General features: G+C 36.0%; 1 protein-coding gene across 5 annotated transcripts in view; it reads left to right on the top strand.

The window, feature by feature from the left end:
- Window positions 1-1,182: 1,182 nt before the first annotated feature.
- Window positions 1,183-19,021, top strand: part of Atpalpha (sodium/potassium-transporting ATPase subunit alpha) — a 51,831-nt gene continuing 33,992 nt past the window's right edge. For 3 of the 5 annotated variants that reach the window (XM_028184946.2, XM_028184944.2, XM_028184945.2), the window contains exon 1: window positions 1,183-1,250. In XM_028184946.2, coding sequence (XP_028040747.2) covers window positions 1,227-1,250 — 24 coding nt within the window. In that variant the 5' untranslated portion in view covers window positions 1,183-1,226. The remainder of the gene's footprint in view (window positions 1,251-19,021) is intronic. The other 2 variants (XM_089738459.1, XM_089738458.1) reach the window with 2 other exon arrangements.

Below are 19,021 nucleotides of genomic sequence, written 5' to 3' on the forward strand. Positions count from 1 at the left end.
CACTCACATACGCGCGAACATTCGTACAATGTACAAATGTTCGCGCGCATGTGAGCGCATTAGAGCAGTCGCTGAATGAATCTTGTACCGGATCAGAATCGTATTCCACTGAAAAAACCCAGCGAAAAACTCAGGCTAATATTATAGGATAAACGTCACGTTCAACCCTTTATCTAGGACCATACTCTTATTTGACAGAAACCGGCAGGATGGTGTTATTAGTAATTGCACACATTTATATTTTTGCGGGCTTAATTATTATGACACAACGTTGCTCCTTTGTCTAAGAGGTCATTCCTATTGGGTACGAGTTAGCTTTAAAAAATAGTAGGTGTCTACCTATTAGATTTGAAGAAAAGCACAGCCGCATTGCATGATACAACAACATATATTTCTCTTCACCTGTGTATTTCCTCTTCAGCTCATGACGTCTGTGGTATACTAATTGGGGATTAATTTGGACTTGGCACATAGGTAATATTAAGGAAATATGCTGGGTCAATAGATATTCTAATTTAATTTGATGAGTACCCCATACTCAAATGGTATCCCGTAAAGCTCCATTGAGCACTCGCTCGTATATTGCATATTGTATATTTTACATAGGTGTTACTTATGGTGAGCATGTGTGATCAAAAGAAATAAGTTTTCATAGGAATTTGCAATCTTATTGTACGATGCCAAATTTTACTTACAGGTGGTTGGACCTTTTGTGAGTCAACACGGGCAGGTACCACCACCCTGCCTATTTCAGCCATGAAGTAGTAGCAGTCTCGAGTCGGGTTGCACGTGAAATGTATCGTTATCCCAGATTACACGACACAGTTAACTTAGTGATATTATATACTTTTATTGCTACACGGGGGAACAGCCTCTCGGCCATCCTGGTGTTATGTAGTTATTGGAGCCTACATACATTACAACAAAGCCACCATCAACCTTGACGCATAAGGTTTAACTTTCAATTATCCCATCCTTCAAACCGGTTTCCTTTACTGCGAAGCAGTAGGAATGGGCAGAGTGATGATCACTAACGGTAGGCTCTTAAAACGACCTTAATTATTGTATATTAAATTATATTATCCGAGTTACATATTTAAAAAAGCGCTCATTTTGACCCCATGGTAACCAATGATGTTAGTGTTTCCGAACGCCAACGGCTTGTTATTGATTTTCGTTGCCGACAATCAAACGTCAATTTATGTCAAATTGTTTGTGTGTGAAAAATGGCGTCAAAGGAATCTCTTGATGTAAGTATTACTTTTTTGCCTGTTTTCTTTGCTTTTACTAGGTTTATTATAGATTTCAATGATGTTCCATGAAGATTATACAATTTATGTCAAAATGTGTAGATAAATGAATTTATTCAGCCTTCTACGGCACGTAAAATCATAGAAGACCACGCCCCAGAAACGAATTTAATATTAATTTGAATATTCTATGATTTGTAACTGAAACCTATCTTAATAAAGAGTCAGGTAGTTATGCTGCGAAGTGTTCTTCGCCTGTGAACATCATCTGATATTAAAAGTCCTGAGAATATACTATTCACACTGTTCTGTGTTTTTGTATTTATGTATGAAGAAATATTTTACCGGTCAATAATTATACTATATACTTTAATTGTGAACAAGCACGCATAGAAAATTATGTAACAGGAGATGCCTATACTTGATTTTTCGAACAAGGTTTTAATGGGAAAAAGAATGTAATTGACCTTATTATGGTTATTGGTCATTTATATAAGTATATCTTAATATCTCATTTAAGACTAAATAGCAATAAACATAAAATACTGTACGGACAGCAAATGATAGTGAACAAAAAAAACTTTAACTCTAGTTGAATAAAACATTTGTTTCTTTAAAAAAGAATTATAATAAATGGAAGCTTGTAATGAGACTCTTCAGCATACTGAGAACATTTCACATGATTATATTCACATTTCTCATATTGGTATCTATTCAAAATTATTCTCATAGTGTGTTTTACAACTTTTTTAATAGTTTTTTTAGATAAAATTGAATTATGAAATATATTTATTTACTTAAGCATTATATGCCCTCTAGAATAGAATATATATAATTAATAATATAGATACTGCAATTTATATTAAGAAAATATTTACTTCCAATGCATCCCATTACATAATATTGTAAGATATTTAGGAAATATTATTTAATTTCATATTATCAAAAGGAAAGATTTTCATCTGAGTGGATATTATATAATGTCAGCTCACTTGGTTTCAACAGTATAAAATAAAGTGGGACACTGCATGTCTAGGTGGTCTAAAGACCTTCGAAGAGTTGCGGGCAAGAGGTGGATGGGTAAAGCTGAAAATCAGGTTCAGCTGTGTGGATTTGGAGAGGCCTATGTTCAGCAGTGGATGACTTGAGGCTGATGATGATGATGATAATAAAATGAAAGTTGATGTAGTCAAGATTTTTTTTTCTTAATTAGTACATTAGTCAGAAGAATTAATGGCTCATATGATAGTAACTGATTACCATTGCACAGTCACTGCCTATGGAAAATTACTCCTTTAAACCTCACACTTCTTATGGTGATCAACTGTAGGGGAATAGGATAGAGGATATAGGAGAGGAATAGGATGTCGTCGTCGTGGCCTAAAGGATGAGACGTCCGGTGCATTCGTATTTAGCGATGCACCGGTGTTCTAATCCCGCAGGCGGGTACCAATTTTTCTAATGAAATACTTACTCAACAAATGTTCACGATTGACTTCCACGGTGAAGGAATAACATCATGTAATAAAAATCAAACCCGCAAAATTATAATTTGCGTAATCACTGGTGGTAGGACCTTTTGGGAGTCCGCACGGGTAGGTACCACCACCCCGCCTATTTCCGCCGTGAAGCAGTAATGCGTTTCGGTTCGAAGGGTGGGGTAGCCGTTGTAACTATACCTTAGAACTTATATCTCGAGGTGGGTGGCGGTATTTACGGCATGCTGTAAATGTCTATGGGCTCGAGTAACCACTTCATACCAGGTGGGCTGTGAGATCGTCCATCAATCTAAGCAATAAAAAAAAAAAAGGAATTTTATTCTAGAATCAGGTGGTACATGCCAAAGACAATGACTACATACTGTTGACTATATATTCCACTACTTCAGACACAAGTTTCGATCATGTCTTGTGGGCCATGCTAAACTCGCAAAACGTCAAGCCTTGATTTCAGCAAAATAAAGAGTTACTTTTTGAAACAACTAAAAGATTGTCTACTGCTTTAAAGCATTCTACATAAAACTATGATATCTACTTCCATATAAATGGCCAAGCACAAATTAGTATCATTTTTCTGTTTGTCAACCGACTTGTTTCCTAAGTAGCTTTTGGCACTAACAAGCTTAATAATTTTTATTTGGAATAGTCTATGTGTAATAGGGCATTCATTGCTAAGAAGGACCCCTTTGGCATGGTCCTGCAATTCAAAGGAGTTTCCCTGCAACCTACCGAGAGTATTGGCATACTTGGGGTCGATATTTCGAGCGATGTCCAATATCAGCGTCATTTGAAGGGCAAAGCTAAGTTGGCGTCAAAAATGCTCGGAGTCCTCAACAGAGCGAAGCGGTACTTCACGCCTCGACAAAGACTTGTGCTCTATAAAGCACAGATCCGGCCTCGCGAGGAATACTGCTCCTACCTCTGGGCTGGGGCTTCCAAATACCAGATACTTTCATTTGACTCCATACAAAAGACAGCCATTCGAATTGTCGATAATCCCATTCTCTCGGATCGTTTGGAACTTCTGAGTCTGCGGAGGGACTTCTGTTTCCTCTGTATTTTGTACCGTATGTTCCATGGGGATAGCTACGAGGAATTGTTGGAGATGATTCCATCATTTCGTTTTTACCAACGCAGCGCCCGTCACCGGAGTAGAGACCATCCATACTACCTGGAGCCACTGCGGTCACAGTGCATTTCCAGAGATCTTCTTTGCCACGTAACACCCGGCTTTGGAATGAGCTCCCCTCCACGGTGTTTTCCGAGCGCTATGACATGTCTTTCTTCAAAAGAGGATTGTAGAGATTATTAATAGGTAGGGAGTGGCTTGGCTCTGCCCCTGACATTGCCGAAGTCCATGGGCGACGGTAACCACTCATCATCAGGTGGGCCAAACGCTTGTCTGCCTACAAAGGCAATAAAAAAGTGTTTTCATTTTTCAAAATGTCAAAAAAATAAGAGGGAAAATTATAAAAAACTTGACATGTCAGGGATTATAGGCTAATTATGAATATGAAAAGAAGGCGGCTTTGGCTATTGCGCCATTAAGTTTCGGGTTCAACACTCATTCGAAGTTGATAATTTTTTTTAAATATATTATGGAATTAAGGAATGGGTGAGTATATTTGTTTTGTTCCATATGTTTGTTTCCGGTACTTGTAACAAGGAGGACCTATCACTTAAAATTGTTATGATTTACTTGTAAATTTATATAAAACTGCGTAGATATGATATTTGCGCTTACTTTTATAGTTTAGTAGTTAAAAAATTGAATAGAATTCGATTTGTTCTTTCCATTGAAACATTCATCTATCTTCTTCTTCTTTATATATAAAAATGAATTGCTGTTCGTTAGTCTCGCTAAAACTCGAGAACGGCTAGACCGATTTGACTAATTTTGGTCTTGAATTATTTGTGGAAGTCCAGAGAAGGTTTAAAAGGTAGATAAATTTGAAAATGCTTGAAATTATATTAGATTTTGTTTTTCCTTTGATGTCTCCCCCGTTGGACGGATTCCTTTTGTTTGTTTTAAGTTTATCTTATACAAAAGTTTAGGTCTTTTATTTATCGAGTGAGGCACTACGAAGTCTGTAGGGTCAGCTAGTTTTATATAAAATTCGGGAGTTTCGCTAATATAATTCGTAAAGTACAGTAATGTAGACCTTGCACTGTATTTAGTGCGGTTCGATAGTGGTCGTCTCGCAAATTGAACGCATCCGCATTTATGTCAAAGGACGCACGCGCTCCAAGACGCGATCATCACCAACCAAGGTTACGTACATCCGTGGGCAACTGCGATCACTTAAGATACATAAGTTTTATGACAGACAGATTAAATAAATGATGTTTTTATTTGAGTTTATGGGCAGGCTGACCCACTGTCCACCTGTCGGCTTATCTCGCCACTCACCTTGACAGTTTTTTTTTGTATTGTGTATTTACCGGAACCCATAGATATAGTAACATTAATGGCATCAACCACCGTGAGACGTGAGGTCGAAAACTTAATTGTATTGTATAATGGTTGACCCACTCTTTTAATCGAAACGCGTGATTGCTTCGTGGTAAAAATAAGACGGATGGTGGAACTTGCCGGCGCGAGCTTGCAACACTATCCAGCCCGAATTGTTATTCTTTCATACATGAAGTCGAATACATGGTATTCCATTAGAGAAATCGGTACCCGTCTGCGGTATTTGAACTCTGGCATATTCGCATCGATTGATACGAGCACACAAGGCGCTTGCTTATCTTTTAGACTAGGACGACTTTAATTTGCATTTAAAGTGTTATCTGCATTGTAATAAAAGCTGTCTAAGCAAACAAATAGAATTACCAACGTGTGCGGCTTAGCCTCGTTCTGTCCCGTGTCCCAATAATTATTTTTAAACAATTCAATAGCAGATCGGAAAATATCCGACACATTACTAATAAAGTAATGTAAATTGAACCATAATTTGAACCAATTGAATGAACAGAAGCGACCTTCCGCACCCATACTACATTATTATACTACAAATGAATGAATACACTTAATGGTCCGATTTTCAGCGTCACTCTCACAGAGCCACAACTCTATTCAACGTGTGACGATTACGTAAGTTGCCCCGAAAAGACTTATTCTTTTTAATTTGCAAATAATAAATCTTGTCAGTTAAATACGGCAGATTCGCTTTGAGATTTATCTCTCTTAGGTCTCATCTAGTCTGAAACTTCATCGAAATAATTCAAGTTTACATTAAGTACTGGGTTTCGGACGTTTTATTTCGTTAGAGCTTTCCAACCATTTGCAGTAACGCGACCATTGTTATGACAAGTGCCATAAATCTTAGTCGGGGTCGTCTGAGAGATCGTCTACACGTTTAAGTAATAGTGAGGCTAAGGTCCTCATGGCCATTGACGCAAATGACCGCACATCCCGCAGGATGTCGGGAATGAGAGCGTGTGCGTAACTCTTGCACTGTCGTGGGTGGCGAACATAGATGTTGTGTAACACCCTTTTAATGGGGAAATTATTCAGGATCGTCTAAACGTCAACCGGAGAGCTATCTTTTGAAGCTTTTTAATTACGTCGTTGAAGCGGCCACCTCGTTAGCGCCCGAGGAAACAGTAGACGGTTAGTTCTTTTTCTCTCAGAGTCTGATCTCTAATTTAAATAATGTTACTATTATAATGTTTATAGAAAAATAAAGTGATGAGATGCCGCAGTGTGTGTTTTCTTAATAAAAAATATGTGCAATTTTTTGAAACACGTGGAAACTCTTACTTAGAAATTCAAATAATTTTATGTGTATACGTTTTTGATAATTTTACGCAAGGGCTTCCCTTTTTTCCAAATAACTCAGTAACCGTACCGCAACGGATACTACAACAAAACCATTCAAACATTCATTCATTCATTTAATATAATACCACAATTGCTAATTCCAAAGTAGCAAATAATGTCGAAATAAAAATATAAACAGTTTTAAAATCATAAAGTTTATTTTATAAAATCAAAATGTTGCTTTTTACTTCAACATTGAAGTATGGTATTTTGTATTTGCAATTCTTCAAAAAGTAAAAGAATAGCTTCATAATTGTAATTCATTTTTAAAATCCACACAGACATTTTTAATGGGAAAATGAGTTCGCTTATTATTAAGGGAATATGACGTACGGACAAACAGACGTGACGAATTTTAAAAGCCTTTTAACTCAGTAATACAAAAAAATAAATAAGAAAATGTAAAGCAAAAGTAAAAAAAAATACGACTATTCCTGATTGCGTCTATTATACGACTTGCTATCATAACTGAATTATTTTATTTACAAATAGCATGAACTAATTACATAATTTAATGACTGCAAAAATGTTACGATACAATCTAGAACGACATTACCAAAATCCGCATAGCCACCGAATGAAGAAACTTTAGCTTTATTTTTTCGTCCTAAAACTGTACTTCAGTTCTTTTATGAAAAAGCACCAGCTTGCGTACCTTATGTAACTTGCTACCTCCGTTACCACGCAACCTATAATACCTATAAATTTTGCTGTTGTATATGTAGAATTGGAGGAGGCGAAATAATAAGTTGCGTCATTGCGCGTGCCTTTCGACAAGATAAGCTACCTGACGACAAAGAATATTTTGTATAGTCGGATTTTTTATTAAACGAAGTCAACTGACGTTTACTGTGTTGTCAGTTTTTGATGAAATAAAAATAGCGTTGTGACAAAGTGAATGCATGAAAAAACTCCTGAATTAATGAAATTGCCTCGATTGTCTAATGAATAGTTAGTGTGCCGAACTGCCGATATCGGGTACGGGATTCGAATTTTAGCCGTGCTTTGTACATACCAACGAGTTTTCGACGAAATATTATGTTCCTATAGTATCTACCTGTACTAAATACAGAGTGTTTTAAACATTAAGGAAAACATTGCGAGGAAGCTTGTAAGACTGTCCTATTTTCAATCCATCATTATGTAGTTGAAACTATAGATGTATAAAATATAACAATTATAGCTAGGTAATGAAAATAAAAAATACTACTAGTAACATATATTGGAGCACTTTAATACAATTTTATTGTAAAATATAAATAATATTCTTTTATAGTTTGAAATGATTAACTCTTCACACTCATTGTTCATTCATGTGATTGAACGAGAACTGAACGCATCACTATTACTTTAAATATAGCAACATTATTTTACGAAGTGACATTAGCTACTGTCAGCTGGCTTCGTCTAATTAAAAATCCGACTATAGGGTTACGAAGGCCACTTCGAAGGAAATGAGGCGATATTGGGACGGGTGAAGCACGTTATATTCTACTTACAGAACGTCATGAAGTCTTAAATATTATACAACCACTAATGTTCGCAGCAGTTACTATGAAAAAGTAGAGTAGAGATATGATATTGCGAAACTCTGATTTGAAATTGTTATGAATTAATTGTCTAATGTAAATCAAAATGATTTGAACTTTCCATTTTAATAATTTACAGAAATAGTAGGATTACAAGTTTCCGTTATCAAATTCATACTAATTTAATTGGTATAGATTCTCCGATTCCCCTACACTTGGTGTGGGGTATTGATTTCTCGTAGACACGCTATCTCTTTGGTTTTGAAAGCAATGTATAGTGATTGATACATTTTAAATGACAACGAAACTACGAGTATATTATGTATATGAATAAAAGTGGTAACACGGAAAACTGTATATAACTTTAGAGCTATGTATAAACAATATTTTTAAGGTAATGTGGTACTAAAACAATATCATCTTTATATTAAACTGACATTTTCTATATAAAAATGGGTCATAGAATCTCCTCGCTTTTACGTTTTGTTTCCGAGCAATATCCGTTGTTCTTACTTTGTAAAAAGACAGCTCTTCCAACATTTTTGCCTTCGTATAGAACATTTACATAGATAAAATATTGGATCATGAAAACTACGTTTTCTTGTAAAACAATGGTAAATAAAATGGCTTTCTCGTTGCTTTGTATTTGAAGCATATTTAAATGCTATTTTGTCTATGGACTTCAGTAATGGCTCAACGCCACGCGGGTTATAGTCTTGTATGTACGCAAAAGGAACAATTTACTCGGGGAACGTTCTTTCCTAACAATATTAATGATTTGTTATTTGATTGTGTATACTCAGTATAATATTATATGTATGAAAAGCACAGAATATTCGTATTAGAACACATCGGATATATTCCAATTTGAAATTAAAACTTTCATAGAATTTTTTACATGAAATAGCCAATTACGTAAGACAAACGGGAGTTTAAAGCGAATTTATTATACATAGGATGCTTTCTAGCTAGCGTGGAGTCGATTTGCCCGGGCATTCGGCTTGGTGCATTGGTCGGTAAAGAGGTCGCCATCGATCGTGCCCAGTCTCGACGCCATGTTTTATAACTTAGATGCACTGGCGCCGAGTGTTGCCGATTTCTGTTTATGCGTCCGTTGTTATACCTAGATATAATATGTCTGCGGAATTTGAACTTGTTCCAAATTTGGTAACTATTTGATAGTCTGGGTACGACTTTAACAGCTCCAATTAACATCGAATCGATTATTCTGGATTTTTAAACTTTTCAATTAAAAAACGAAATCACCTAACTTTATTTCTGTCAGCGGTTTCTTGTAGGCAACATAAAAAGAAACTCATCACAACAAGTTATAGTAAAAAAAAATTGGGAATACTTTTAGTATAACTAGGAAATAGGAATAGTACAAAGAGGTCGCAGACTTGTATCGTCTGATAAATATTCGGATAGACTTGAATTACTATGAAAATTGCTTTGGCATGATGCCTCCCAAAACATACGTTAGTAGCGTTGGTAATGAAATGTACATTTGTAAAGTGAAGACTTCATTAAGTGCACTTTTTACGTACTTATTGTTTGTTACACATTATGCTACTACAACGGAGGTGGGAAGTGGGTACTTTAGTTACATTGTTCAGCCGGCAAACGCAAACTTCCAATATCCACTCTGATTTACTACATATTGGTTTTACTTGGTAAAACGAGGAGAACATAAAATTTTACACTACTTTCCAGTGAAAAATGTTGTTAGTTAAAGTTTGTAGTAGGTTACTCTGTTGTAGTTGATTTATGTTTCAAATCAATTGTATTAAATACGACACTAATCCTAAAGCATTAATAAAACTTCTTTCTCACCATTTTCTATGTTATCTAGTTCTGAGCCACGTGAGAAATTTGAAAATATTATCTTAAAGTTTATTAGGTAATTAATTTAAATTTGTTAGTTGCGAATTTCCCGACGATGTTTGTTAGATGCGAATTTCATCGGGTCTATGAGTTTCTCCATTTGCGATATATTGCACGACCGCAGATTTACGTATTGAATTATTCGTCCTTCAACTACGAGAGTGGAAACATTTAACAAGATTAGATATACTTTAGGACATTTTAAGACAACGAAAACACTTTTTTACATCAGTGCATACAATTCGCTTACACACAAACTGCAGGGTACATAAAAAATATGCAACAACAGAAATTAAAGTTAGGATTTTTTTTTATTGCCTTTTTTTTTTTCCTACCTATGCTGATAGCCTTGAGAGGCTATTTGGTGGGTGGACGAGATCACAGCCCACCCGGTGTTAAGTGGTTATTGGAGCCCATACACATCTACAATGTAAATGCGCCACCCACCTTGAGATATAAGTTCTAAGGTCTCAGGTACAGTTACAACGGCTGCCCCACCCTTCAAACCGAAACGCATTACTTTACTGCTTCACGGCAGAAATAGACAGGGTGATGGTACCTACCCGCGCGGACTCACAAGAGGTCCTACCACCAGTAAATCTGTTTTGAAATTGTACCCCTGACCGTTAGATGAACAGAACTAAACTCAAAACGCGGTAAAAATAAGCTTCTAATGGGAATGGTCTAAACATAACTCAATAATGAAATTTTGTGAAATTCAGTCTCTGTAGCCGACCGGGAATTATTTAGACTGAGTAGATTAATTAATAATTAAACAAATTGGCTGTGAAGACTTAGTACCGCTCAAACAAACACTGATTCAATTTCGTGGATGTTTTCATAAAAATTTAGTGTTATTGCATACTGGAATTAGCCTGCGTAGTGAATTGGGTCAATAAACAGAACTAACCTTAAAATATCGAACTGAGAAATACTATCCATTGCCATACTTCACTACAATATTCAGTCTGGTAATCTTGATAATAGAGAGGCATTTTTATTATTTTTCAACCAGTCTATTATTAATTGCTTGAGGTATTCTTTACATCAAATTTTAATATTTTTTAATAGTTTTTGGAATATAATGTACTCGCATGGTACTGTTATAGTTTTATTATTTCTGTCACAGAATTTTTTTTATTTTTTTATTGCTTAGTTGGGTGGACGAGCTCACGGCCCATCTGGTGTTAAGTGGTTACTGGAGCCCATAGACATCCACAACGTAAATGCGCCACCCACCCTGAGATACATGTTCTAAGGTCTCAAGTATAGTTACAACGGCTGCCCCACCCTTCAAACCGATACGCATTACTGCTTCACGGCAGAAATAGGCAGGGTGGTGGTACCCACCCGCGCGGACCCACAAGAGGTCCTACCACCAGTAATTACGCAAATTATAATTTTGCGGGTTTCATTTTTATTACACGATGTTATTCCTTCACCGTGGAAGTCAATCGTGAACATTTGTTGAGTACGTATTTCATTAGAAAAATTGGTACCCGCCTGCGGGATTCGAACACCGGTGCATCGCTTCAACACGAATGCACCGGACGTCTTATCCGTTAGGCCACGACGACTACAAAATCTCTAGATTGTTTCGGTTTATCAATAATTAAAAAGCAGTAGCCTTGCACAGTGTTAGTTAGTCAAAATCTGTTGCCAGACGGACTGTCAGGAATTTTTAAAACCATTGTTTTAATTCTCATTCTTTCTTAATAGTCTTTTATCCTAATTAATTAAATCAATACATTAGATAGCATTTCTAGAATAATATTATTACCCTACAAATGATTCTGCTGATTTATAATCCCGCCGTAACTGGTGTTCACTTTCGACTAATCTATATTATTTTACAAAACACTGACTTGAGATTGTAAGACACTTATGAAATCCCTACCTATTCGAAATAAGGGACACACATGCCTACCCGGGTTATGTTCTCGTTCGTTATATCTGTATTAAGTTCAAAGGTCAGAGGTGAATTGGTCTTGGCATTTGTCAGAAGCAGAATAACACTGAAATTCAGTTGCCTTATTATATAACGGAAGGGTATCTTATTATTTTTTAACTTATAAATTGCCTTTTTTGAGTAGATTGTCACGAAATGATCTCAACCCACCAGAAAATACCTAAACTAAGCTTACAGTGCGTAATATTTTCGCGAGAGATTATCTACACTCATTGTTTTTTTTCTCTTCTAAATGTAATGTACAATTTGTTATGCATTTACTCAGTTCGTAATGTACTTCATGAGAACATATATGACCAGATAGAATTTTCCTCTGCTATATATTTTTTCATTATTATCTGCCCGTCATTAAAGCTTTCGTCAATTAGGGTATTGTTTACGAGAATAGAATGCGTCATCACGCGAACGGAACTAATTAAGCCTCCGAAGGGCGATTCACTTTCCCGATTAATTTCAACGAGGGAGCGTCCACAGAATCGCGAAGTTTCTTATTAACTTGTTTGTGGACGATGATAATTAGAATTCTAGTAATAGATTTGCGCTTCAGGTGAAATAAAAGTAATAAACAATTTTGTTGTTGTTTGTAAATTGCAAAATAATGAATGTTACTTTGTTGCGAATCAATTATGATATTGACGCGTAAAGTTTATTATAATTATAGTGACAGTGACTTATTGATAATTAATTAATTTTACAACATTAAATGACACCAATAATTTCCTAATAGTTTACATGGATGGATTTTGTAAATAATGGTGGTACGCTAAAATCATATAACTGAATTTCAGTGAATAAAACGTAAAACTCTATTTTTAAATAACTAAAGATGATAGTTGGTTATACAAAGCGTATTATTAAATAAAAATATCAGTATATAAATAGTTAAAGTATACCTAAATACCAATGTTCAGAAAATATTACAACTCTTACATACTAGTTTGTCAAATGTAGTAGTATATTTAATGTACTTTTTATTACTTCGTTAAAAAGAAGAAAAAAAAACCACTCTCGGCCAATCCAAGTTACCGGCCCTGTTTTAAGGTCTGAAATATTGGCACGATGTCATTTTCAGCCCCTCGGAGTGTACAATTTAAATGCAAATCAACAATAGGACGCGCTTGCCGAACATGATTCGACTGATAAAATCGATATCGGATTGAAGTTTATGAACTCCGTAGAAACAGATTGTGGTATAGTCATAATTGTCTTTCGGTAATAATAAATAAGGTTATAATGTTATACTCGTAATCTATATATTAATACGTGAAGGAAAAACTTTGTATCCCTTTTTACGAAATTTTCGCGGACGGAGGAGTATGAAATTTTGCATACTTATAGAGAATATAGAGAAGCAGTGCACAATGCTAATATTTTTTTAAATAATGCATAAAAGATACATTAAATCAATAAAGAAAACATTACACACACTACATACCATGTATTTGACGCACACACGCATGCATACTATTTATTGTCAAACTTTTGTTCTTGACGTCTGTGTCAAATTGAGATTAAATATTGTTTGTCTTTGTTAATATTTTTTGTAGTGTAGTCTTGGCGAAATTTGTGACTATAGAAGTATAAAATACAATCATAATAGTGTACAAACTTACAATTCCAATTAATTATAGTCGAATTTCGACTACTGCGGGACCTCTAGTATTTTTAATTAGGCGTAATTTGTGCTGCATTAAAGGGGTGACTTCCGAAGCCATAAAGTATCCTAATGTAATCTAATACAATATTAGGTTTCGTAGGTTATCATAAATATTTGTATCCGGTGTATGATTTCCTCGATATCGATATTCCTTCGATGTGCCATTCATTTCATGCTGACTGCTTACGTATAAAACCTGAAGACTTATATGGTTGCTCAAACAGTGGTGATGGTTGATGCACTAGTAACGTATGTGGAGTCTCGTACGAACGCTACTGCCAGCAATATGGCGGTAATTGCGACACAAGTCTCCCATACCACCCATAGTATTGGATTAGCTCTTAATCCAATTGTCTACGCAATGGACGCTCCGCAAAACCCGCATATTATCGCCCATGGATGTCCATCAACAAATGTGACTTATTAAAAAATTACAATTATTCTTAAGCTGTAGTTATTGGTTATACACTTCCAGACACATTTCGAAATATCGTCCTAGTTAGCATTAATGTTATAACGATTCCCTAGACACCTACTGTACGACGTGGATTGAGAGTATTTTGCTCAAAATATCACTGTACAAAACTCAAAACTAAAAAAAAAAAGGTTTATTTCTTACTTGTTAGTTTTTATATGTTTTATTACAAGGATAAAACCAAGAAAACTTTAATACTAAATCCCTTGTGTGGCCAGACTATCTCAAGTAGTACACGTGTTTGTCATTGACACACTATCCTCTGTAGTCCGTTTTATTTGACTTTGCCCCTTAGAGGATTACATCAGTTCCCCTGTACGAACAAATATGAGAACCTCGTTAATTCGAGTATTTGACCAAACAAAAGACAAAGTATCGAGGTTTATATATTAGGTACCTATGCTAGTTTTTAGCAAAACTGGAACGATCGATAGCGTTGTTATAACTGACCTATTAGACTTACTGCCAATTAAATACGACGGGAAATTTTCATCACGAAAGCCCTTGGCCATGAAACGTACGTGTTCAATATAAATTTATTATTACAACACTACCTGCGCTGTAAGGAAATGAAATAATCGCCGAAAAACACGAAACGTAATAGGTACGCGTTTTCCACCGCAAAGCTCTCCCGGGAACTATGAATTTTTTATATTGTTTCTTATTCTCCTCTTCCTATAAACACGTGTTACATAATTCACTATTATTTTATAAAGAAAGGTACTTTTTGATTTGGAGCTATGTAATTATCCGGTAAATTATCGGTCTCGTAGACACAATAGTGAAATAGAAACAGATCTTTATCCAATTTTAAATATTACATTTGTTTTTAGTTATGGAGTTTTGTAGTTCTTCGGAACCAGTGTGTTATGATTATCGTTATTCACGAATTTCAGTAAGGATGATGCATAAGATCGTAAATGTGAAGTATTATGAAGTGTATAAAGACAGCTATTTCTGCCGTGAAGCGGTAATGCGTTTCGGTTTGAAGGGTGGGGCAGCCGTTGTAACTGTACTTGAGACCTTAGAACTTATATCTCAAGGTGGGTGGCGCATTTATCTTGTAAATGTCTATGGGCTCCAGTAACCACTTGACACGAGGTGGGCTGTGAGCTCGTGCATCCATCAAAGCAATAAAAAAAGACGGTGTCCCTATGATGGGGAGCGTATGGTCTCTCTGCCATCGTGGCTAATAAAAAACCTGCACCTAAACGGGTTACAAAATTCGCCGAGGTTTTCCTTGTGCATCCGCCTTAGTTGAACAGGCTAGCGTGTGCCCGCCGCCGTCTTGGTATTGATTAGGCAGGACTGCTGAATGTTACATAACTACGTCAAGTGCTCGTAGACTCGGAGACTATAAACCTAAATCGATTCTTGGAAGTAGAACACTGTACATAGTAATCGAAAGCGAATATATCAAGCTAGATTCTATACGTTCATGTTTTATTAAAAGGTAATTCGTATAAAAATCATAGCCTAAAACAGATCGTAGGCGATTTAACACCAAATCGACCTAAATAGAACTAGTGGATTTGGATACCTTCGTATGATTGTGGCCACTGATAACATTATTATAATAATGGATGCATAATAGAAATGAAAGAGTATAGATGTTGCGATAATCAGTAATTGACGGTGACAGATACAATTCTGGATTTCGAATTCTAATCTGATACAAAACAATTGAGCACACCAGAAATATACGTCTTCCACAAAGATGGATATAAAATTCAATTTGTTGTTGAAACGTTCGCAAGGAATAGCGTGACAAGGGAATGCTGCTTTTAAATTAAATTTTCTCGTTCTATTTGAACCTTGAGTGGTTTCGTATTTTCACACAGCTTCACGAAATAAATGGAATGTATTTAATATATTAAAATACCTTATTATTGAAGGTGTAACATGTACAACATTAATGATCTTTCTTTTCACCATTTCCCTTGACAATAGGAACATGTGTAATGTTTTATTTTATTCTCAATATTATTTGTCGAAGTTTGAATTCGAACATTGCGCCGGTCAACACCGTAACGGCTTTTAAAAGTGAATCAGTTACCTACATGCCCACATGAAAAAGACTCGACGTGTGATTTTAATTATTATAATAGACGGAACAAGATAAGTTGTATTCTCACTCATATTGTGTAGATGTCTTTCTTGTCGACTGCAGTATTCATATGAATGTGAAAATTCTTAGTATTTACACAGAGGAGAGAAGTTGATATGTTAATTCAATTTCAAGAACACAGAAAGAAACAAGTCATATTTATATTTTCACAAATGGCGAAGTTTATTTGACACGTTATGTAGTTAGTTGCTTCGCACTAATATCTCCATTCTTCAAAAACTCGGCATTAAGAAGCGTCTTTCGGCGCTCGTGTATGGGCGCATACTATCATTTTTTGGACATATCTCCCGGCGAGGAAATGACTATAGAACGCCTTGTCGTTAAGGGCAAAGTAGAAGGCACCAGACCGCGTGTTGCCCATGCGATGGACCGACCAAGTCAAGTCAGTAGCTTGCGGTTGTTTGCATGAGTGTACCAAGCTCACCACAAATAGGGAGAAGTGACGATTGCTCGTGAGGCGCATAACATCTGCCCACAGCAATAATACTGAAGGATGACCACGACCGCTCTGACAAGAGTGATCCCATAAAGGAAATAGTTAGTGGGTTATAAGATTGACAAAGTTAGTTTTTAGAGCGTGCCGTGTTGCGCCCGTATATTACAGTATACAGACTCCCGTTATATTATATAATACAATTTAGACTTTCACATTACGTCTCAACGTGACGTTTAAATTGGGCTGTCTATCGACTCCGGTAAGCCTTAAAATAGTGTGCCCATTTAGAACGATGAAAAAGAGAATGACTCGTACGCCATGCCATGAGGTCGTCATGAGAAAAAGCAGTAATGTTGATCTTTGAATAAATATCTTTTATGTGATTTTGTTGGACTTTTCACAATCCAAGTATCCACTTTGTCATTATAGGGATCGTTAAAGTAAGATAAGTGACGCCTGATCGTTTCAATAAATTATCTTTCACACAAATATTTTACGGTATTCGGGGGGAAATATGACCAGGATTCAATATGTAGTTAAGAAATCATTGATCGATACTGATGTGTTTAACTTCGATTTTAACGTTACATTCCATTGTACAATTGTGTAATAAACACAATTGTACAATGGAATGTAAATAAATAAATAATTCTAAAATTTGTATTAATCTTTCGGTAAATGCTTACGAAATAGAAACGTTATGCTATTGCTTGAATTAAAATTGTATTATAAATTAATTCAATTATAACACAAAAGAAAAATCAAATTCGAAAGTGCATAAATTTCTCCAAGCTGAAACCTAAATCCAACGAAACCAAAAAGGTGCCCAACGAACTTCCCGGCAAAATTTTTGTTTCAGAACACGCATACCTAATAGTATAATTTAGCTAATCTGAATTAACAAACCTAAACTGTTCTTTTCCTATGAGTCACTGGCACGGCGTACCAGATTACCACGGATCGGTTCAAAGGCCGGATTTTATCCAGCTTTAACTGCAATGTGCCCGCTATCCAGTCTTTAGATTGCATGAATAATGCTCCACATAAGATGAAGATTTATCATTTTAAACTTCGAGCTGAACTGATCGCTTCAACGATTTGTTTGCGAAAAATTACGAAGGAAAGATGAAATTCTGATTATACACTAAAAATATAAAATATTTACTACCATTCGCAGTATCTATATGCTTCTCACGCTATTTTCTTTCTCAACCTTCACTCTTGCTAATTTGCGTTCTGGATACTAATGACCGGCGGTTAAATGAGTTTGACCGGATTGATATCAATGCTCTGCTTATTTCTGCTCTAGAGTTATTATCTGGAGAAAGAGTAATTATACTCCGGTTCAAGTTTGATTGGCAGGAGAAGTGGCAGGTTGATGGCATTCAAATTCAATAGAATTTTCACAAATAAAGTAGATTATTTCGATTAAGGTGTCATTGAACATTGTTTAGTCTGTGTTAAAACAAAATTTTCCATTGGCTACGATGTGAGCCATAGTCTTGAGAAAAACTGATGAAATAAACACAGCGGCATTGATAGTTGTATATATGGGCTAGATTGCACTTCGACCTCTCGTCGTATTCAACGAATTCGACGAAAACGGTGACCGGTGATTGGAGAGATTAAAAGCACCGAGAGTGAAACGGGAGCATCCGATAAGACATGCTTAAGACGACGGAGGCTTTGCGTTGTCCCGTCGTTTAGGTCAGTTATGTAATTAGAGGCGACCACGAGGGTTATCGTGTCGCGCCGATTTATCAAAGTAGGATTCTGACGCTTCCTTAAAATAGTTACGTATCGGTTCTAGATTTAGGTCACCGCGAATATCTATATTCCTTACATACCATAGCGCTCCGACAACTATGTTGCAGAAAAGGGATTGGATAACTTGGAGAGAATTTATGTGGGTGAGGGCTGCGTGAGCGAACACTACGTTTGCATAGGTTAGGGGAACGTATGCAAGTTTTGTAGAGTGTCACCTTGTTACGAAGGGACAATTTACTTCGCTTGCAGATCATGAGGTAGAGACAACCGAACGCGGTTTGGTCGCGGAATGTTTTAATGTGATGCCCCTCGTTACTTGACCTTCACGGCCCAAGGTATGGGCTGGTCAAATATCTTTATGGCAGGAATGGAGTTACCGCGCATAATGCGGGAGGAAAGTTTGCGACATTGAAGTAGTTTATATAAAAAACTGATTTATCAACATTACAATAAAAAACTAAACTAAAAAGACTAGAAATAAACGTATCGCTCAAGCAGTGCCGTCCAGTAAAATTTACTTTTGGTGTCTGTAGTAACCATAGATGAACCCCGAACTCGTCCCATAAACGACGGTGCCCATAAAAAATTAAAAAAAGAAAAC

The sequence above is a fragment of the Bombyx mandarina genome, chromosome 25 (assembly GCF_030267445.1).
Source record: "Bombyx mandarina strain Sakado chromosome 25, ASM3026744v2".
In the NCBI taxonomy this organism is placed as follows: domain Eukaryota; kingdom Metazoa; phylum Arthropoda; class Insecta; order Lepidoptera; family Bombycidae; genus Bombyx; species Bombyx mandarina.